General features: G+C 37.1%; 1 protein-coding gene across 1 annotated transcript in view; it reads left to right on the top strand.

Moving 5' to 3' along the window:
- Positions 1–813: 813 nt before the first annotated feature.
- Positions 814–24578, top strand: part of LOC128653246 (acetylserotonin O-methyltransferase-like) — a 176398-nt gene continuing 152633 nt past the window's right edge. The window contains exon 1 of the mRNA XM_053706434.1: positions 814–946. Within this exon, the coding sequence (XP_053562409.1) occupies positions 869–946 (78 nt within the window). The 5' untranslated portion in view covers positions 814–868. The remainder of the gene's footprint in view (positions 947–24578) is intronic.

The raw sequence follows: 24578 nt of genomic DNA, 5'->3' as shown, positions 1-24578 counted from the left end.
GGTGTAGATGTTGTTTTTCCAGCATCAATAGCGTCCAGACACAGTTCCTGTCAGGGACCAATATGCTCGGGCCAATATTAGCTCCTCAATTGCAGAGTAAATTACAAAAGACTCACGGAACTCTAAAGATGAGCTGCTTGCTCAGAGCCCGCCCCCCGGAACCCTCCATACAGTTGTTTTTTTATTAAAAAATAAAAAGGCTACAATTTGTATTATTTTTTTCAATAAAATACACTACACTGTATTTTGGGGGCATTTGGGGCACATTTATAAAATTAACCAGAGATCTGATTTCTGTTTAATTTTATAAGCACTAATTGCTACTGCGAGCTTGCTGTAATAATAACCAACAACTTTTAATCGCTGGTTATTTATCGTGCGGCAGCAAACAGGCAAATTTTACCCGTTTGCGGACGCGTGATAAATTAGCGCTTCACTTGTAATCTAGCCCTAAATAAACAAGACTTGTTGTAGACCTTTTAGAAATCTCAAGCAGCTAAAAATATTTTTTATGATAATAATATTTGCTTTTACTACATATAAAAAGGACTTTGCGAACAAAGGCATTAATCTTAAGGTTGTTGTACTTACAGTAGTTTTTCATGTAAGCAAACACACATTTTAGCAGTGTGCATGAAATTTTGTAGTTGAAATTAATAATATAAAGGTATGTTTGATTTAATATATGTTGTGCAGTTTGCTGGGTTACTATTACTCATGACGTGTGTCCTGACACATCATGGGTGTGACTGCATCTCATTATTATTTTATCCTCTTATCTATAAAAGCTTTCACTCTAAGTATCCTTGAAAATTATATATAAGCAGAGAAGAAAAAACACCCATCAATATTCTAGAGAATTTGTGAAATGAACATGAATTTGCCTAATAATCTCAGGGGTTTAAATATGATAGAAGAATATGCTTTTTCCTTCCTTGTTTCAAAGGTACGTTAAAAGCTTGAGTGATACATAATATATGTAATATATAATGATATTTGATAAGGACATTCTTCATTTAAACTACATGAATCATAGAAATTATGTTTTTTTATTATATTTTTTTTATTATTGGCTGAAAACAAATCAAATGTTTTCAATACTGCTTTATGAAAATCTCTGAAATGTTGTATTAAGGTTGAATAATACAAATCATACCTTTACCGATTAGAGTAGATTATATCTTGGACATAATTTCTGGCATTTATACTAACCTGAAATCACAATATTAAAACAAACTATTGAAATGCTTTGTCACTTTTACCAATATGTTAATTTGGGGGTTTCATGTCCTTTTAAGAAATAAATAATTTATAGAATAATTAAATTGTAATTTCATTTTTTTTATTTGTAAATGTTTTATTAAATTGCACTTTTCTAATGTTTACATTTAAATGGCATATGGAGTTTTATGGTTGTATTTCAAAGAAATTAATTAGATTGTGTAAAGGTCTTAAAACACCTTTGTTAAAGGGACAGTATACTGTAAAATAGTTTTTCCCTTAATGTGTTTACAATTGCTTTTTTTACCAACTGCACAGTAAAAAATGTATGAAAATTAGCTTTTTAAGGTTTATTTCTGTATATTAAAGCTCTGATTTTGTGTTTTGAAGCCACAGCCTAATAAAATAGGTTGAGCTTGTAGGTATAATCTGATCTCATTACTGTATCACATTGTGAAAATATACCTGCTTCTTTATCTTATATCTGTCCTTAAAACAATCACCAATACTTTGAGAGCACAATGGAAAATCAACATGTTATTACCTTATCTCTGCTTTATCACACTGGAAGTGTAATTTCTTCTGCTGGCTGTGTTTACAAATCTTATCTATAGCTGGTACGCGCGGCCACAAACTTTCAGAATAGGTGGGGATACCACATGCTAAATTAACAATTTCAAATGCCAATATAAGGGTAAAGGAGCTACTTGTAAACAATTTAATACACTCCAGCAGGTAAAGTGGATCATTGGGAACAAATTAAAGGGGAGAAAATTTTTGAGTAAACTGTCCCTTTAAGTCTGTAGCAGTGGCATATTTAGGTTTTGTTCTACCAAATATTCTTCCTCCTCCTCCCTGACCATTCAAGCCTAATTTTTATTTCTCATAGTGGAGAACACTTATTAACCCCTTCCTGTCAATAATTAATACATTATAGAGCATGGTGTTTTTTTCCTAGGGGATTGCACAGACATTTATGTTTTCTCAGCAGACCAAACTTATTCAAAATGTATAACTGTTTTATATATACAACAATACTACACGAAAAAAAAAATGTTTTGATTAATAATATTTTTTTTTGGGGGGGGGGTAAATTTTAAATCATATTTTTTTGCAGATACTGAAAAAGAAGGAATGTATTTAAAAAATCTATAACAAGAGAAACAAGTTTAGGCAGGCAGTGCATCTGTTCTTGAAAATTAGGCATCTGACAACATCAAATGAGTATTCATTTGCATGTTAACCCCAGTATGGTTTGAGCATGTTTCTATAAAATTGTCTTCCCTCTGTTTCATAGAGCCTAACAAATTTGAAAAAGATAGATTTTTTTTAACTCATTATAATGTATAGCTCTTCCCCTCCCACGAAAATGTAAATCCCATCTGATTGGATTATGTCACCATAAATAGCAAACTTGTGCAGTCACAAAAAATTTGGTTAGTAAAAAATATTAGGGGAAATTTGTTTCCCCGAATATTTGTTGGCTGCACTATTTGGTATTCGTTTCATTTTAAACTAAGCGGAATATTCCTTAAACATTTACATTTGTTTTCATTAAAACAATGTAAATGTTTCTAAGCTATAGGTGAAATGCTTATCTTTTGCGCACTGGAGAGCCACTCTAACCCGGTCCTCTTCTTCACAGAGCACTGGCCGGACTAATATGAGGCTTAGCTGGGGGTCTACCAGGGCCTACACTGAAGGACCTTCTTCTTTAGTGTAGGCCCTAGGAGCTCCTCCTATTAGTCCGGTGGTAGCTCTGTGAAGAAAAGGACTGGGAAAGCGCAGCTCTTCAGTGAGCAAAAGGAAATTACTTAAGCACGTGAAGGTAATTTAAAGAAAATGATTGAATAATAAGAAATGTCATTAGTATTTTTTTATTTTTTTATTTTGTTGGTGTATTTGGTCGAATGAATGCAGATCTGTAATAAATATAAGTAGGAGTACTAAATTGCACCATATACAATGAAATTTAGAGTAATGTTTGCAACTTTTGACGCAAGAGACATCAGTATTTAAAAAGACTATAAAATGTAGGGAAGTAAGGCAAATAATGTATATATATACTGTATATATATATATATATAAATATATATATATATATATATATATATACATACAGTGTATATATATATATATATATATATATATATATATATACATATATATACAGCATATATATATATATATATATATATATATATATACACAGTCTATATATATATCTATATATATATATATATATATATATATATATATATATATATATATATATATATATATATATACAGTATATATATCCCTAAATTTTAGTAATCTGGCCACATTGACTGAAAGTGTAACTCATAACTGTAGCCGAAATCTGGAGTACTCAATAATTTACAGACCATAGTGTGTTTCCACTCCTTCAAGGATGCTAAAGTCTTTGAAAAACAATTCTTTTCACAAAGCTACAGTGGTATCAGGATTCAATGGGTCACTAAAATGGTGCAATCATGGTAAATTAACAAAGTGGAGTCCAATATTACAAGCTAATCAATAAAGTGGATCCCTATAAGATTATGTCAACATAATAAAGTAAGAGGGAATGCTGGAGAGTAAAAAATATTAAAAAATGCTATGTATATTATTTTAATATCTTGTTAATTTAAAAAAAATATGCTGAATGTTAGTGCCATTAGACACATTTTATGTATTGTACATAGCTACATAATGTGTTACAATGAAAGTTTTATATTTCATAATATAGAAGTAGACTATCAATCACAGATACATGCTAAAGGTGTTCACAAATACAATAAATAAATAAAATATGTTCACTACTTGTTGTCTTTCTTAAACAATGCACATCAACCAGTTGCAATATTTCCTTGCATGTTTAGAGCATTTAAAGGGACAGTATACTCCAAAAAAGTTATTGTTTAAAAAAGTAGATAATCCCTTTATTACACATTCCCCAGTTTTGCATATCCAACACTTTTACATTCATATACTTTTTACCTCTGTACATTTTAACTAATCAGTTCTTACTCCAAGGCAACTCCGTGGTGTGAGCACAATGTTTTCTACATGGTACACATGAACTAGAGCTGTCTAGCCTTAAAAAGCTGGCAAAATGCAAGAGATGACCTACAAGGGCTTCGAAATTAGCATATGATCTTACCTAGGTTTAGCTTTCAACAAAAAATACAAAGAGTACAAAACAAATTTGATGATAAAAGTAAATTGGAAAGTTGTATAAAATTGCATGCCCTATCTGAACCATAGTTCAGGGTATTAAGTGCTTATTTATGTCTTATTGCTTCATATAAATAAACTATATTTGGCATTTACATTTTATTTTCTTTTATTGAGATTCTTTTCCAAACAAACCATGAGTAATTGTCATTACATAGTATACGGTAAAATAAATGGTTACAAGGTAGGCTTCCAAAAACAATATCTGATAAATACACAGTATAGACGAATTACACTCTCAATAATAGCAGTGGGTGCTGCTCAAACAGAATATCCACTAAATGGTTTAAGCGGCCACTCATGGACCACAACATTGCAATGAACATAAAATAAAGTAGATAAACAGTAATGTTAAAGGGCCACTCGTGGACCCTAAATGAAGAACCTCTCTTAACTTATTAACGTTCTTGTATATGAAGTATTGCTGGGATGAAATCAGTAAGTGGAAAATTTCTCTACATTTAGAAAGAGATATAGAGAAAAGAATGGGGTAAGGGGGAAATTGTAAATAATACTTTGAAATATATGCCAGCCAGCCAGAGTTAGGGGAGGGGAAGGAGGAAGGAAGAGGAGAGGAAAAAAAAAAGGGGGGGGGGAGAACAACATCAGACGGGAAGAGGGGAAGGGGGGGAGGAACCAATAGGTATAGGCAACAGTCCTCATCTTAATTCTTACTTATTTTTGCCCACCCTTCCCAGACCAGGCAGTGAAGCTGTACTTTATTATTGAAGGTAAAAATAGGGCACTCCATAGTCTCCAGATAGGACATGGCTTTAGAGATATCATTCCAGGTGGGGATAGCAGCATGCCTTCACAGGCGGGCAATAGACAGCTTAACTGCCATCATCAGGTATATGCTAATCAAGCTATTGGGGGTGAGAAACAAAAAAGAAAGGGCGCCTCCTAGTGTAGCCAGTATATATAAGGATGAATAGAATGAGATATAGATTTTGTACTCACATGTAGTGAAGGCAAAGATAATGCCTAGATGAGCAGTCTGGAAACTTATCAGTGTCCCAGTTGACTGTGCATTAGAATGCTAGGGCAGCTCCTCTTTAGTAGATTTCCAAAATCATCTGAAAAGTAAAAAGATATACAGAGGGCGGCTCCAAGTGCAGAATTAGTAAGCAGAGTGTGAACCCACCAGCTTTACCCTTTAGAGATATACTCACAAAGTATAGAGCACACTGTAGTGCTAATGAAGCAAGCTGGGTATATTAAAAGTGGCCCAGCGCACATACCACTCCGGTGAAGGATAGTCCAATGTATTAAAATGCTCAGATAAAAAATCAAGGAGACTCCAGATATATATAAAAAAAACACTTTATATAAAGATATAACAGTGTACAATAAAAATCAGTAGAATTCGCTACGCGTTTCTCAGAGCTACCACTCTGTTTCCTCAGGCAAGTAATACTGATCTAAAACTGAAGTCTCCTATTTATACATCCTCAAATAAATTAAAACATTGGTCACACCCAATTTACCAATTACTTATGCAAATGTTGCTATGGTGACCTTCACAATACAAACTGACTTTTCTTGATACCAATATGTGAATATATAACCCATTGTATGCATAGATCTACTTTAACATATACAGCTAGTATCAAAACAAGTATGTGGCAGATAATACAATATATCTCATAAACATTTTGAAAGAAAACATATACAGTATGCACAATAGTGTTTCAGCAAAAAAACAAATATAGCACTCATATAGTTGGTTCATTAAATTTTCAACAATCTCTCTTTATGAAAGTGAATGCACTATTTATTTATATTTTATATGGTTAATAACTTCTTTATTTTCTGAGGATTTCTTTCCTCCCCTTTGCTCATAATATAAGGTTTAATTTATTTATTAATTAAAAGCATCAGCTAGTTTGTTTGTATCATGTATAAAGCTGTTAGCTTGTGGGTGTGTGTCATTAGCCTATCCCACACTTCCATATGTGTGGGTAATGGCTAGTGGGCGTGTATCATTTGTCGCCGGTCTTTAAATACAATTCCTCAACTTTCTTCCTAATATATTCTTACCCCTTTTGACATGATCTCCTACAATAAACTGTTTAAATGTTATCTAAATTGTTGTATTGTGCATATCGTAAGCTGATTTTGTGAAGGGCTATGTCTATTTGTTTAAGCTCCCTCTCTGATTTCACAAAGTCAAATGTGTAGGGGATAGTCAGTGGGCATGTAGCATAAACCAATCGCGCATCACTATGTGTGTGAATCACAGCTTGTAGGCGTGTGTCTTCTATCGTCAAAAAAATAAATAAATAAACAATTGTCTATTTATTTAAGCTCCCTCTCTGATTTCGCAATGTCAAATGTGTGGGGGGTAGTCCGTGGGTGTGTAGCATAAACCAATCACGCATCACTATGTGTGTGAGTCACAGCTTGTAGGCGTGTGTCTTCTATCGCCAAAAAAATAAATAAATAATAAATATACCATCTCAACTCTGTTAAGAAATCCAATTCCCGATTCCTCACTACAACTCCTCAAACTAACCTAAGCTACCTACCATAATTAGTTGTTGTATTTAGTGGTTGCACGTCTAAGATTTCACATGTCCGCAACTGATAAATGAAATGTATTATTATTTTGGTGTATGAACTACTTTACTATTATGGTGTATTGATATAACCCTATGGCTATGTTCGAGATAGCATCAGCCAATTTATGTGGCCCTATGGTATTGCTGCTCTGTAAAAGCAGATCCTATCCTAACAGTACTCGTCAATTTTTACTGAATAATCATATTGAAAATAATGCCAATCTCGTTATTGTTGCGCTTCAATCTACTAGATGCATATACTAATATATTTATTATATATTAGTAACCTATATAGAGACTATAATTCATTTTTTTTTTTTTTAGGTTTTATTTATAAACACTATATAGGTTACTAATATATAATAAATATATTAGTATATGCATTCAGATGATGTTGGGGGTGAGAGCCGACCCAAAGGACAGGTGGAACAGAACCTTTTGTGGATTTGTCCACAGGTTAGGATCGAGGTCAGAACATCATTTAGAAAGCATGCCCCACATGGGAAGCAGCATTGGGCAGGCCCACCATATATGAGCCGGTGACCCCACATATCCACACCCTCTCCAGCAGAGAGGCGAGTTCAGAGGGGAGATTTTAAAGAGCCTCAGAGGTGTAAGGTGCCATTGAGTGTAAATTTTAAGGTATAATTCTAGTAGAGTAACACAATGGAGGGCTTTTTTAGTGAGTAAGATAGCCAACGACCAGTCCTCTTGGGAGGCTTGGAACCCAAGGGATCTCTCCCATGAAATAATATAAGCAGATTTATAATAAACTTTCGGGTTAAGCAGGTCTTGATAGGAGATTGACAGTGCTTTAGGTATCCTTTTGGCCGTATCCCACCGTTTTTCCCAATTAGTATGCACGCGCATTGGAAGTTCAGTAAACCCCCACGCTCTTAAGAGACTTCTAAGTCGCCAAAATTCAAATTGTAATATCTGAGATGGATTATATGTTGATTGAAATGTTGACAGTGAGATAAGTTGGCCGTTCGGAAAAAAATCTCCAATAGAAGCGATACCATGCGATTGCCATAGTTGTGGGTGTGAGTCATGTAGAGCCCTGAGGATGCCCGGAAGGGTCTGACTAGGCGAGGGGTGAGGAGCTATTTGGGGAAGAGATAAAATTTTTATCACAAAAGCGCAAAGCAGAAACAACAATGTAATTTTTAATATCCAGAGATACCCTGACATGCTTAGGAATCCAGAGGATATCCGAAAGGGAGAGTGAGTCCGGCAGAGAGGCCTGCTCAATCCCCCACCACTTGCAATCTGAGGAATTAGAGTTCCAGGGAAGAATATGAGTGAGTCTAGATGCTTCATGATACAGAGCCAAGTTGGGGGTGCCTGCACCTCCACTAAGCATTGGTTGCTGCATGATTCTGGTGGACACTAGAAGGTGCCCTTTTTTCCAAATAAACTTGTTACATAGCATCTGAAATTTTCCGATAAGGGATTTGGGAATTGGAATTGGCAAGGTTCTGAACAGGTAAGTTAATTTAGGTAGTAGAGTCATCTTAAAGGCTGCCACCCTGCCCAGCCAGGAAATGCACGGGACATTCCATCAGTCTACACACCTCTGGAAAGAGCTTAGAAGTGGGTAAAAGTTGGTTTCGACTATAGTAGATATGTTCCAGGATAAAAAAAAACCCCTAGGTGCTTTAATTTGTGCCGTGACCAATTAAATGCATACCTTTTCATAAGGTCGGTGTAATCCCTTTCTGATATATTGACAGTGAAAGCATTTGTTTTGTTTACATTCAATTTATAGTAGCTAATCTCACCAAAAGTGTGGAGAAGCCTAAAAAGAGCCGAAAGGGATGGGGTGTGGGTTCCCAAGAAAACGGTGAGGTGATCTGCAAATAGGGCAATTTTCTGGGGTATACCAGCTATGTCCACACCAACGATACTGTCAGCAGAACGAATTGCTTCGGCCAGTGGTTCCATTATTAGTGCGAATATCAGGAGTGATAAGGGACATCCCTGTCACGTTCCATTAGTGATGGGAAAGGAGGGTGAGAGGAATCCCAGCCCTCTAACCCTTGCCGAAGGAGAGGAGTATAACACTCCTACACAGGACAGAAAGTAGGATGGGAAACCGAATACGTGTAATACTTCAAATAAATAAAGCCAATTTACCCGATCGAATGCCTTTTCTGCATCTAAGGCTAGGGTTGTGCATGGAATGTTTGCCCGTTTGGCTTCTAGAAAAATATTTAAAATACGCCTGGTATTGTCAGGACCTTCTCGTCCAGGGGTAAAGCCTACTTGATCCCAGCCTAACAGTGAGGGGAGGATATGATTGGGTTTGGCGGCTAGGATTTTTGCCAGGAGTTTTATATCGATATTGATTAGTGATATAGGTCTGAAGTTTTCACAGGCATTGGGATCCTTACCTGGTTTTGGAATGGCCACTATTGTCGCCTCCAAGAACTCAGAGGGGAGAGAACCCGATTGTCTAGCTAGTGTGAATACTCTAGTGAGTATTGGCAAGAGGGAAAGGCTAAATTTTTTATAGAAAAGGGCAGTAAATCCATCAGGCCCAGGGGCCTTGTGAGATTTCAAGGTCTTTATGGCATGGGCCACCTCCCGAGCACTAATAGGGGCATCTAAGAGATTTTTCTGTTCTTCTGTCAATGTCGGAAGGGAGTCTAGAAACCCCTGTATTGCCTCAGTTGTAGGCAAAGAGGTATCCGGAGAATGTTTCAGATTGTATAGATTCGAGTAATAGATGGCAAATGCCTTACCAATATCAGAAGGAAGGCGCACGACGCCATCAGGCGTTTTGATGTACGGAATGCGGGCATCTGCAGTCCACTGCCTCAATTTGTTAGCTAGGATGCGATCTGCTTTGTTACCCTTGGCATAGTATAGTTGCTTTACCTTCTGCATTTGCCAATGAAGTCTGGAAGCCTCTAAGCCAGTGATTTGCGACCTAACTACAGTTATGCGAGCAAGGACCTGAGGATCAAGCCTGCGTTTGTGTTGCGCTGTGAGATTGCGGAGTTCTATATGTAATTGTGCCAAGGAGCCTATATGTGTTTTATTATATTTAGACTTAAGTTTCATCAGAAGGCCACGCACAAAAGCCTTTAGTGCACCCAATAGAGAATAGTCCCCCACTGAGCCATTATCATTGATAAGTAAGAATAGTGTAATTTCTTCTTGGCGGTAGGCAACATTGCCCAGATCACTCAGAAGAAATTCCGGTAACCGCCAGGGGGGCCTGGAAGACAAGATAGTAGGAGAGTTCATGATCATCTGAATGGGAGAATGATATGACCAGGTGCAATTTGGCATGCATGCGCTGTGAATACAATCCAAAAGATGAGGTTCGCAGAAGATAAAATCAATGCGGGAGTAGGAGAGATGGACATTAGAAAAATATGAGTAGTCTCGTGATGTAGGATGTATGCAGCGCCAGACATCGTAAAGATTATATTGCGCGATAAGTGTGGAAAATTGTTTAGAGGTCTGTATTAGCGCCGGATCATATGCCCTTTGCTTGGGGGACTGTCTGTCCATTATAGTGTCTAGTAGCATATTAAAGTCTCCTGCGAGCAGCAGGGTTCCCATTCTGTGGGTAGTCAGGAGACGCAAAAACTTCTTAAGGTGTTTCACCTGTCCTGTATTAGGGCCATAATATGATGCAAGAGTATAGAGGACTCCCTCCAATTTTCAATTTAAAATAAAAAAGCGGCCCTGGGGGTCCACGTGGATATTTATCTTTTCATATAAAAGTTGTTTATGAATTATTATTGCCACTCCTCTGGATTTGTAGTAAAGGACGCTGCTTCCACCACCGGATATTGTTTAGACTTAAGAGGTATAAGGGAGCTATCTACCCAGTGAGTTTCCTGGAGGAAAATGATCTGAGATTTTGTCTGATTAAGATGTCTCAGAAGTCCACTTATTTTATTAGGAGTATTGAGGCCTCTAACATTATGAGAGGTAAATGTCAAGGCCATATTGAAAGAGGATAGGGGTAGAGGAGAAGAAGGAGGGTCTTGGGGAAATATAGGAAAGGGAGGCCAAGAGGCTGCTTCTAGGTGTAGCTAGATGCTGGCACAGATATATATATAACTATAGTAGATATAAGGGAGGTGGATAGTGCGGTATTAGCAAGACAAACCGTTTAGGTAGTCCTCTTCTAGAAGAAGAGGCACTTTATATATATATGGGGGGGGGGAGGTTGCGGTACTGTGAAAAAATAGAATGCCAAGTGTTCTGGTGACCGGAGAGAGGAAGGGTAGAAAAATGGGTGGCCAATATGTACCGCCCGCCCAAATGAAATTGTAGTATAGCATAAAGCCAACCATGAGTTGCAAGTTTTTTGTTCAGTGTCATCTATTGTGGAGGATTAAAATGTTTTTAGGTAAGAAGGAAAGGATTTTTGAAATGTGAGACCAAACATTTTTTCTAGCAGATAGTGAAAAAGACAATGGTTCATATACAAGTAATTGTATAAAATAAAACAAATCCCACAAAACTGAAATACAGTTAAACATCACATACTATATAATATTAGCCTAAAACTTAGTGCTGCGTATCCACGTATCTAAAGCTACTTCTTCTTTGTTGGAGGGAGAATAATATTAACGAGATCCTGAGGTTATCATATGGATAGCAGAAGGTGTATAGCTACACTATATAGTACATTAGGCTATAAACACAAGTATTCCTCAGGTAGCATCTAGATGGAAAAATCAAGGGCCTTTGTTATACTCTCTAAGCCCATCTAGGTTTTAGATAAAGGAGTTAAAGGTTAGTGAGTGCATTTCCAACAGGTTGTACCCATGAAGCTACATGCAAACAAAAACAACTAGCTAAAAAAGGAGAAGCGACATTTAGCCCATAGGATTATAAATTATTAAACATAGCACACAGTATATTTATCTGGATCCTGTTCCAGCTCCCGCCAGCATAGCCAGCGACCAGCGTATCAAGAACTACAACACATTTAAACATAATATATTTGTAGAGTAACAACCTGTAGTTCAATGTTACAAATCTAAATAAAATACAAACAAATTCCACAAGAACTGAAACACAGCTAAACATCACATACTATATAATATTAGCCTAAACCTTAGTACTGCGTATCTACGTATCTAAAGCTACTTCTTCTTTGTTGGAGGGAGAATAATGGTAACGAGATCCTGAGCTTACCACATGGATAATAGAAGGTGTATAGCTACACTACATAGTGCAGTAGGCTATTAACACAAGTATTCCTTAGGCAGCATCTAGATGGAAAAATCAAGGGCCTATGGTATATTCTCTAAGCCCATCTAGGTTTTAAATAAGGGAGTCAAAGGTTAGTGGGTGCATTTCCAACAGGTTGTACCCATGAGGCTGCATGTTAACAAAAACAACTAGCTAAAAAGGGAGACGCGACATTTAGCCCATAGGAATATAAATTATTAAACATAGCACACAGTACATTTATCGGGATCCTGTTATAGTTCCCGCCAGCATAGCCAGTGACCAGCGCAGCAAGAGCTACAACACATTTAAACATCATATATTTGTAGAATATCAACCTGTAGTTCAATGTTACAAATCTAAATAGACTATAACTACATATTAATATAAACAGCTAGCTAGAGGGAGAATAAGTAGCAGTTAATACATAAGAAAGAGCACAGCAATTAACAGAACACGAAGTATACTTATCAGAATCTTGACACAGTTCTTGTAACAAAGTCAGTGTCCAGCCAAGACTCTCTTGTCTAGAGGTCTCATATGAATGGTACAGTGTTTACCAAGGCAGGTACTACCAGAAAATCTTACTTAAAGGCCAGAGACAACCATTGTAACTAGTTAACTCAGGGAGGTGGTGAGAAAGAACTTCTTCGGGCGGTTGCTGTAAATGGTGAGCAAGACTCCCTCTGAGGAAGTGCTGTATTATAGGAGTCAGGACGTCTTGAGGGGAGTGCAGCCCATTCAGGTGCCGTGGCATCAAGCTGACGAAGTTTGTGTGGGAGATTCTGAGGAGCAGCTACACGTGTGTCCTCCATGTTCCAGCTTTTAAGGAGAGCAAGACCCTGTGTAACATTATGAACTGTGAAGGTCTGGTTGTCCTTGAAAATCAGAAGTTTGATCGGGTAACCCCATTTGTATCTAACATTTTTCTTTTGCAGGGTGGTGGTGACATCCGTAAACGATTTCCTCTGCTGCAGTGTTCTTGTAGAAAGATCTTGAAAGATCTGTAAGTTTTGGAACTTTTCAGGAAGCGGCGGTTTCTGAAAGTGTGCACTTTGTATTCTTTCTTTGTATGTAATAATGAAGTCTCACAAGAACGTCCCTAGGTTGCCCCTCAGGAAGCCCTCTCGGCCTGAGAGTGCGGTGAGCTTGATCTAGTAAATCTTCTGATTCTGAGGTTTTTGGAGCTAAGTTATGGAAAAGTTCTTTAAGATAAGATTGGAGGTCAGTTGAAGAGACAGTTTCAGGTATTCCTCTTATTCAGAGATTATTTCGCCGAGATCTATCTTCAATGTCAGCTATTTTATCTTTGACAGAGTCAAGATACTCCGATAGATTCTGGGAAAAGGTTAGCCCATTAGGTTGTTCTGTAGCCAGATCTTCATATCTTCTTTCAAGCATGTCAATGCGCTCATAGGTCGAGGAAAATTCCTTTTTTAACTCAGCAGTTGAGGCAGATAGTTTAGCAGAGAAAGAGTTATGATGATCATCTAGCATAGACTTGAGAGAGTCGAGAATAAATGTAGGAGTAACCATCTCTTGAGTGCTATCTTGTATCTCCTTCAAGGCAGATGCAGCCAAACCAGACGAGTCTGAAGTTGGAGAATCAGGCGGATCAGTTGAAGTATGTCTGTCCGAGTTAATCTGACTAATATGATCTATAACTGTTTTTTTGAGCGGTAGATGTGGTCTATTTTTCTTCCTCTGTGAGTGTGACATGTTCTTCCACAGGCGCTTCTCACACCTTTGGGATATGGGTAGTGTGGGCACGATCCAGCCAAAAAGTTATATGCAACAATATGAGCCTCAGAAGGAACAGTAGCTCTAAAACTGTCTCCACATGTGGCGTAGTAAGTTATATCATAAAGAAAGACTCTCTAGGGGATATACCATCCGAGAAAGGAGTTATGTTATCCCTAAGGATGCCACAGCAGGGGGTCTGCTACCTGATTCCCTGCAATCTGAAGTAGTTGTTGAAGGCTTATTGGTAGGACCAATTCAGAGAGACCTCTCACCTGCTTTGATTTCTAATCCACAATATATATAGCAAGCTCAATCTCCTCAGAGTAAATAACAGTTGTTCCAGCAGTAATACCAGGAGCAATATTAAGCACTCGCCACAGGGAGTTTGCCCCACTGTCTCTCCATGAGCCTCCTGTCTCTCAGGATAGTGTTATCCTAGCTACGCCTCAGCTTTCCCCTCAAGCTTACCAAGCTTCACATGCAGTGCCCTGTGGTTCCTCTCAACATCCTGGAGGTGTTTTTTTTCCTGGGGATTACTTCTGCTGCTTCTGCAGCTTTATCAACTTTTCCAAAGGTTTCTGGGAAACGTAAGAGGAAATCTAAACATATTGATATTAGTAAGGCTGCGTTAGTCAGTTTGTCTCAATTATCTGATGAGGATGATTCTTCAGTGGCTTCTGAGGGGGAATTGTCAGATTTTGATACTGTAGTGACAAATTCTGCAGATTCAGAGGAGATTAATTTCAGATTTAAGTTAGAACACCTCCGAGTTCTTTTGAAGGAGGTTCTTGCTACTTTGGAAGAATCCAAATCTGTTGCGGAGAATCCAAATAGGTCTAGTAAGCTTAATAAGGTATATGATGTACCCTCATCTGTGGAAGTATTTCCAGTACCAGACCATATAGCAGATATTATAACTCAGGAATGGGATAAACCAGTGATTCCTTTTTTCCCCATCCCCTGTTTTTAAAAAAAGATGTTTCCTGTTGCTGACTCTATTCGTGACTTGTGGCGCACGGTGCCCAAGGTAGAGGGAGCTATCTCTACTTTTGTTAAGAGAACTACAATTCCTATTGAAGATAGTTGTTCTTTCAAGGATCCCATGGATAAGAAGCTTGAGGCTTTTTTGAAGAAGATGTACATTCATCAGGAATTACAGTTGCAACCTGTTGCTAGTATTGCTACAGTTGCAGTGGCAGCATCTTATTGGTGCAATGTTTTATCTAAACTTATCCTAGAAGAGACTACTATAGAGGAGATCCAAGACAGGATCAAGGCTCTCAAGCTAGCCAATACCTTTATTTGTGATGCCAACATGCAAGATCTTAGGTTGGGGGCTAAGATTTCAGGTTTTACTGTTTTAGCTTGCAGAGCTCACTGGTTAAACTATTAGTCTGCAGATGTTACATCCAAGTCCAAGCTTTTATCTCTGCCTTATAAGGGTAAAACTTTGTTTGGACCAGATGTGGCAGAAATTATTTCTGACATTACAGGTGGAAAGGGTTCTTTCCTACCTCTGGATAAAAAGAATAGACCTAAGGATCACCATAATTCAAATTTTCGTTCCTTTTCTTACTTTAGGGGTCTTCCTTTTCCTCTTCTAAGTCATATCAATCCAAGTCTTCTTGGAGGTCCAGTCAGCCGTGGAATAGCGGGAAGCAAGCTAAAAAGCCTTCCCTTGATTCTAAATCAACATGAAGGCGCTGTCCCGATTCCTGTAGTGGATCAAGTGGGGGGCAGGCTTTCTTTTTTCAGCAGGCTTGGATATGCAGTATTCCAGATCCTCTGGCCATAGATATAGTATCCCACGGTTACAGAATAGGATTCAAATCTTATCCTCAAAGAGGCAGGTTCCACCTGTTAAGGCTATCTGTGAATCAGATAAAGAGAGAGGCCTTTTTAAACTGCGTAAAGGACCTATAATCCACAGGAGTAATTGTTCCAGTTCCTCTAGAGGAACAGGGTCTAGGATTCTATTCAAATCTATTTGTAGTTCCCAAGAAGGAGGGCACTTTTCGTCCCATTCTGGACCTAAAGTGTCTCAATCAATTCCTCAGGTTTCCAACCTTCAAGATGGAGTCCACCCGTTCTATTTTTCCTTTGGTTCAAACGGGTCAGTTCATGATGACCATAGATCTGAAGGACGTGTATCTTCATGTTCCTATTCACAGGGATCATTACCAGTGTCTAATGTTTACCTTCCAGGACAAACATTTCCAGTTTGTTGCCCTTCCTTTTGGCCTTGCTACAGCTCCCAGAATTTTTATAAAGGTTCTGGGGGCTCTTCTGGCAGTGGTGAGTAGGGATGGGCGAATGTTTCGCAACATTCGAAAAACGGCACGAATTTTAACACATTCGTTCGTTCAAATCGAATTTCGAATGTTTACATAACATTCTAACATTCGATTTTCGAATGTTCGGTTTCGAATTTTACGATTACATTCGAAAATATTGTTTTCGAAAAATTCGAATTTAGATTGTAATAGTATTTCTAATGCTTTTTCTTTAAATGTAATATTCGGATTATGCAATATTCTAATTCGAAAAATTCGAAATTAGATTTTAATAGTATTTCTAATGCTTTTTCTTTAAATGTAATATTCGAATTATGCAATACGTGTATTCGAATTCGAAAAATTCGAATTTAGATTGTAATAGTATTTCTAATGCTTTTTCTTTAAATGTAATATTCGAATTATGCAATATTCGAATTCGAAAAATTCGAATTTAGATTGTAATAGTATTTCTAATGCTTTTTCTTTAAATGTAATATTCGAATTATGCAATATGTGTATTCGAATTCGAAAAATTCGAATTTAGATTGTAATAATATTTCTAATGCTTTTTCTTTAAATGTAATATTCAAATTATGCAATATTCGAATTCGAAAAATTCTAATTTATATTCGAATTCGAAAAATTCGAATTTATATGTTTGTAATAGTATTTCTAATGCTTTCTTTAAATGTAATATTCGAATTATGCAATATTCTATATGGAAACATTCAAAATGATATATTTGTATCTATTATGTATCAATTTACTAGATTCCCGCCCTATCACATGAACTATTGAACTTCTGAATAGTATTTGTTAAATAGAATGTTAAATTCGAAATTTCGAATGTGGACATTCGATATAATTATAAACATTCGAATTCGAAAGTGACATTCGAAAACTGTAAATAACATTTGATTTTCGAATTTTTAAGAATATTCGTTCTTATCGACATTCGGATTTAGAATTCGGTAATAACATTCGTTCTACATTCGAAATTCGAAAATTTACACATTCGCCCATCCCTAGTGGTGAGGTCCCATGGTATTCCTGTGGCACCTTATCTAGATGACATTCTAGTTCAAGCACCACCTTTTCATCTAGCAAGATCTCATACCAAGATGTTGTTGTCTATTCTACATTCACACGGTTGGAAAGTGAATCTGGGAAAGAGTTACCCTGTTCCAGATACAAGGGTTTGTTTCTTGGGAACAATCATAAATTTCCTGTTGATGAAGATTTTTCTGATGGAAGTCAGAAAATCCAAGCTTCATGTTTCTTTCCTATCTCTCCAGTCTGCTATTCGTCTATTTGTGGCTTAGTGCATGGAGGTAATTGGACTGATGGTTGCCTCCATGTACATCATTCCTTTTGCTCAGTTCCATCTGAGACCTCTGCAGCTATGCATGCTCAGTCAATGGAACGGGGACCACTCAGATCTCTTGCAGAAGATAAATTTGGATTCCTTAACAATAGTCTCACTCTCATGGTGGGTTTCACAGTACTATCTGTCTCGGGAGAACATGCTTCCTGAGGCTTTCCAGGGTGATTGGGTTCATGAACACCAGCCTGTTAGGCTGGGGAGCAGTTTGTGGTTTCTTAAAGACACAGGGTCTGTGGACTCCAGAGGAGTCGTCTCTGCCAATAAACATCTTGGAGTTGAGAGCAATTTTCTATGCTTTAACAGCTTGGCCTCAACTAGCTTTGGTCCAATATATCAGATTTCAGTCGGACAACATCACCTCTGTGGCCTACATAAATCACCAGGGAGGAACTCAGAATTCCTTTTCAATGAAGGAGGTGTCTCACATTCTCCAGTGGGCAGAGTCTCACGGTTGCCATCTCTCTGCCATCTACATACCAGGGGTAGACAACTGGGAGGCGGATTTTCTAAGCAGGCAGACTTTTCATCCTGGAGAGTGGTCTCTCCCCACTGAGGTTTTCACAATGATAACTCTCAGGTGTGGGGTCCCGGAGCTGGATCTGATGGCGTTTCATAAAAATGCCAAGCTTCCAAAGTACGGTTCAAAGTCAAGAGATCCTCAAGCCATTCTGGTAGAGGCTCTATCGGTTCCTTGGAGCTTCAATCTAGCATATCTGTTTCCTCAGTTTGCATTGCTTCCATGATTAATTGCTAGCATCAAACAGGAGAGAGCTTCTGTGATTCTAATAGCTCCTGCATGGCCTCGCAGGATATGGTTTGCAGGTCTGGTGACAATGTCATCTCTTCCGCCAGGGAGGTTACCTTTCAGGTTGGACCTTCTACTTCAGGGTCCCTTTCTTCATCTAAATCTAGTTTCTCTGAAGCTGACTGCTTGGAGATTGAACGTCTAAGTTTGTCTAGACGTGGCTTCTCTGACAAAGTCATAGATACTATGCTTCAGGCTTGTAAACCAGTTACTTGCAGAATTTACCATAGGGTATCGTGTAAATACCTTCATTGGTGTGATTCAAAATGTTTTTCTTGGAACAAAGGAAGGGTTCCTTGAATTTCGGCTTTTCTTCAGGACGGTCTGGAGAAGGGTTTGTCAGTCAGTACTTTGAAGGGTCAGATTTCTGCTCTGTCTATTCTTCTGAATAAACATCTGGCAGTTCTGCCAGATGTTCAGTCTTTTGTTCAGGCCTTGGTCAGAATCAGGCCTGTGTTTAAATCTGTTGCTCCTCCTTGGAGTCTTAACCTTGTTCTTAGAGTTTTGCAGCAGGCTCCGTTTGAGCTGATGCATCATGTAAGTATTAAATTACTATCTTGGAAGGTTTTGTTTCTTCTTGCTATTTCTTATGCTTGCAGAGTTTCCAAACTTTCGGCTCTGCAGTGTGATTCCCTTTACCTTATTTTTCTTGCTGATAAGGCAGTCCTTTGTACTAAGCTGGGGTTTCTCCCTAAGGTATTGTCAGATCGTAATATTAATCAGGAAATTATTGTTCCTTCTTTTTGCCCTAACCTTTCTTCAAAGAAGGAACGTCTTTTGCATAACTTGGATGTTGTACATGCTCTTAAATTCTACCTTCAAGCAACTAAAGATATTCGGCAGACTTCTGCCCTGTTTATTGTTTTCTCTGGTAAGCGTAGGGGTCAGAAGGCTACTTCTACCACTCTTTCTCTCTGGTTGAGAAGTGTTATCCATTTAGCTTATGAGACACCTGGACAGCAGCCTCCTGAGAGATTTATGGCTCATTCCACTAGAGATGTTTCATCTTCATTGACTTTTTAAAATTAAGCTTCTGTGGAGCAAATCTGTATGGCGGGCATTTGGTCCTCTATTCATACTTTTTCCAAATTCTACAAATTTGATACTTTTGCCTCAGCTGAGGCTTCTTTTAGGAGAAAGGTTCTTCAAGCAGTGGTGCCTTCAGTTTAGGTCTGCCTGTCTTGTTCTCCCTCCCTATTCATTTTGTGTCCTCTAGTTTGGGTATTGGTTCCCACTAGTTATTAGAATGTTTTGTGGACTCTCCATGCCATAGGATAGAAAACAAAATGTATGCTTACCTGATAAATTTATTTATTTCCGAAAATGGAGAGTCCATGACCCGCCCTTATTCAAATTAAGATGGCAGTTTTTTTGTCTAGTTCTCAGGCACCTCTATACCCTTGTGTTATCTTCTTTTTCCGTTTCCCTTCGGACGAATGACTGGGGGTTATGGGTAAGGGAAGTGAAACTTAACAGCTCTGCTGGGGTGCTCTTTGCCTCCTCTTGCTGACCAGGATTGAATATCCCACTAGTAATTAGAATGTTTCATGGACTCTCCATGCCTGAAAATAAATAAATGTTTTTTTTTATGCATAGTTGAAACTAAAATACATTAAAGTTCAGTTTAGTCCTGTTCATTAACACATTTTCATGTCCCCTATTTCAGTTAAAAAAAAATTATTACATTAAAAAACTAGAGTCTCTTTCTATGGTAAATGAATAAATATATAAACCAACAAAATAAAACATAAAAAAGCAAAAGTAAGCAAACAAAAAAATAATTAAATTGTAGGAAATATATGCATGTCCTAAAGCTTAAAGCTATTTGGAATGAAGAAATATCTTTTTCAAAGAATGTATTAAATATCACAATGCAAAGCTGTAAGTTGTTAGACACAGCTCTCCACCAATTTATAGTCCAATTAGCTGAAGGAATATTAATGTTTCTGAGTATGTTGCTTAGCAACGCAAGCCAGATGGTATAAAAGATTGTTTTTTGCTTGCTCCCCACACCTGTGATACACTCAGCTGACTTAAGACACATGCATATTTATTTTAAATATGAAATAAACTAATTTATATCTATGTCCAAGTTCTATGTATAATTAATATATTTTTTTTAGTTTTAATAAAAAATATATTTAATTGTGAAAAATGATTACGTATAATATTTAATATGTTAAATATTCATAATTATAGATACAATTAGTACAGAATGTAAAATATTATAGTTAATATAATTCTTAATTATTTATATAATTTTATTAAATATGTCTGTATTTTATATCGTTCAAATACCATTTTTAAAGGGTATTTTGACTCTGTTATAAATAGGAAAGACTGCCAAATAACTGAAAACCCATAATGAACTCAAGGTCATATGATCCCTTTATGCACCTTCTTAACTTATGTAGCTCATTATCTACCGGGGTGCATTGTTTCCCCATATATCCCATGATGACGATCTCATAATATGCAACTGACTTCTTTTAAAGCTCTCCATAAAATGTTTTTCCCCTCATCCAGCATCTGTTTCGATGGGGTGGTTGGATGTAAACAAAAGCATAGACATGTAAGTGAAGTCATCCATATTTGGTGGGTCATGTAGAGTATTGTTAATAGATTCAAATCTTTATTAGAAGGAATGGGGAACACAGAAGCAAAGTCACACAACTGGGAATTCAAATAGAACATAATCAGGTAGTTTGGACAAAGTCCAGACTAATCTACTGAAAACTGAACAGAAACATTTTTTGTTTTTCTTTTCAAATTAAAAAACAAATGGCTAGATTACGAGTTGTGCGTTAGGCTTAAAAAGCAGTGTTAGCCGGTCCTAACGCTGCTTTTTAACGCCCGTTGGTATTACAAGTCTTGCAGGTACAGGTGTACCGCTCACTTTTTTGGCCAGACTTGGAAATACCGCAAATCCACTTAAGTCAATTACGTATCCTCTTTTTTCAATGGGACTTGCATAGCGCCGGTATTATGAGTCTGCCAAAAAGTGAGCAGTACACCCTCTCCTGTCAAGTCAGTAGTTAAGAGTTTTACACAACGCCGTAGCATAAAACTCTTAACTAAAGTGCTAAAAAGTACACTAACACCCATAAACTACATATTAACCCCTAAACCGAGGCCCTCCCACATCGCAAACACTAAAATACATTTTTTAACCCCTAATCTGCCGAACCGTACATCGCCGCTGCTATAATAAATATATTAACCCCTAATCCCCTAATATTAACCGCACTCCCGCATCGCAAACACTAGTTAAACATTATTAACCCCTAATCTGCCGTCCCTAACATCGCCGACACCTACCTACATTTATTAACCCCTAATCTGCTGCCCCCAATGTCGCCAGCACTATTCTAAATTTATTAACCCCTAAACCTAAGTCTAACCCTAACGCTTACCCCCACTAACTTAAATATAATTTAAATAAATCTAAATAAAATTACTATAATTAAAGGACCAGTCAACACATTAGATTTGCATAATCAATAAATGCAAGATAACAAGACAATGCAATAGCACTTAGTCTGAACTTCAAATGAGTAGTAGATTTTTTTATAACAAATTTCAAAGTTATGTATATTTCCACTCCCCTTGTACCATGTGATGGCAATCAGCCAATCACAAATGCATATACGTATAGTCTGTGAATTCTTGCACATGCTCAGTAGGATCTGGTGACTCCAAAATTGTAAATATAAAAGACTGTGCACATTTTTTTAATGGAAGTAAATTGGAAAGTTGTTTAAAATTACATGCTGTATCTGAATCATGAAAATTTAATTTAACCTGAGTGTTCCTTTAACTAAATAATTCCTATTTAAAACTAAATACTTACCTATAAAGTAAACCCTAAGCTAGCTACAATATAACTAATAGTTACATTGTATCTAGCTTAGGGTTTATTTTTATTTTACAGGCAAGTTTGTATTTATTTTAACTAGGTAGAATAGTTATTAAATAGTTATTAACTATTTAATAACTACCTAGTTAAAATAAAGACAAATTTACCTGTAAAATAAAACCTAACCTAAGTTACAATTACACCTTACACTACACTATAATTAAATTAATTCCCTAAATTAAATACAATTAAATACAATTAAATAAAATTATCTAAAGTAAAAAAAAACAAAAAAACACTAAATTACAGAAAATAATAAACAAGTTACAAGATTTTTAAACTAATTACACCTAATCTAATCCCCCTAACAAAATAAAAGAGCCCCCCCCAAAATAAAAAAGCCCTACCCTACACTAAATTACAAATAGCCCTTAAAAGGGCCTTTTGCGGGGCATTGCCCCAAAGTAATCAGCTCTTTTTCCTGTAAAAAAAAATTACAAATCCCCCCCCAACATTAAAACCCACCACCCACACAACCAACCCTACTCTGAAACCCACCCAATACCCCCTTAAAAAAACATAACACTAACCCCTTGAAGATCACCTTACCGGGAGAAGTCTTCATCCAAGCCGGGCGAAGTGGTCCTCCAGACGGGCAGAAGTCTTAATCCAGATGGCATCTTCTATCTTCATCCATCCGGCGCTGAGCGGGTCCATCTTCAAGACATCCGGCGTGAAGCATCCTCTTCCAACGAAGTCTTCTAACTAAATGACGGTTCCTTTAAGTGACGTCATCCAAGATGGCATCCCTTCAATTCCGATTGGCTGATAGAATCCTATCAGCCAATCAGAATTAAGGTAGAAAAAATCCTAATTTTTCTACCTTAATTCCGATTGACTTATAGAATTCTATCAGAGCATCCTCTTCTTTCTTTATACGACGACTGAATGAGGGTTCCTTTAAATGACGTCATCCAAGATGGCGTCCCTTCAATTCTATCAGCCAATCAGAATTAAGGTAGAAAAAATCCTATTGGCTGATGCAATCAGCGAATAGGATTGAAGTTCAATCCTATTGGCTGATCCAATCAGTCAATAGGATTGAGCTGGCATTCTATTGGCTGTTCCAATCGGCCAATAGAATGCCAGCTCAATTCTATTGACTGATTGCATCAGCAAATAGGATTTTTTCTACCTTAATTCCGATTGGCTTATAGAATTCTATCATTTGAAGGGACGCCATCTTGGATGACGTCACTTAAAGGAACCGTCATTTAGTAAGAAGACTTTGTTGGGAGAGGATGCTCCACGACGGATGTCTTGAAGATGGACCTGCTCCGCGCCGGATGGATGAAGATAGAAGATGTCATCTGGATGAAGACTTCTGCCCGTCTGGAGGACCACTTCACCCGGCTTGGATGAAAACTTCTCCCGGCTTCGTTGAGGACTTTGGCTTGGTTGGATGAAGACTTCTCCCGGTAAGGTGATCTTCAAGGGGTTAGTGTTAGGTTTTTTTAAGGGGGTATTGAGTGGGTTTTAGAGTAAGGTTGGTTGTGTGGGTGGTGGGTTATAATGTTGGGGGGGATTTGTAATTTTTTTTACAGGTAAAAGAGCTGATTACTTTGGGGCAATGACCCGCAAAAGGCTCTTTTAAGGGCTATTTGTAATTTAGTGTAGGGTAGGGCTTTTATATTTTGGGGGGGCTTTTTTATTTTGTTAGGTGGATTAGATTAGGTGTAATTAGTTTAAAAATCTTGTAATTTGTTTATTATTTTCTGTAATTTAGTGTTTGTTTTTATTTGTACTTTAGATAATTGTATTTTATTGTATTTAATTTAGGGAATTAATTTAATTATAATGTAGTGTTAGGTGTAATTGTAACTTAGGTTAGGTTTTATTTTACAGGTAAATTTGTCTTTATTTTAACTAGGTAGTTATTAAATAGTTAATAACTATTTAATAACTATTCTACCTAGTTAAAATAAATACAAACTTGCCTGTAAAATAAAAATAAACCCTAAGCTAGATACAATGTAACTATTAGTTATATTGTAGCTAGCTTAGGGTTTACTTTATAGGTAAGTATTTAGTTTTAAATAGGAATTATTTAGTTAATGATAGGAATTTTATTTAGATTTATTTAAATTATATTTAAATTAGTGGGGGTTAGGGTTAGACTTAGGTTTAGGGGTTAATAAATTTAGAATAGTGGCGGCGACGTTGGGGGCGGCAGATTAGGGGTTAATAAATGTAGGTAGGTGTCGGCAATGTTAGGGACGGCAGATTAGGGGTT

Source organism: Bombina bombina, chromosome 3, assembly GCF_027579735.1.
Source record: "Bombina bombina isolate aBomBom1 chromosome 3, aBomBom1.pri, whole genome shotgun sequence".
Classification (NCBI taxonomy): Eukaryota; Metazoa; Chordata; class Amphibia; order Anura; family Bombinatoridae; genus Bombina; species Bombina bombina.
This window is presented reverse-complemented; position numbering and strand designations above follow the sequence as displayed.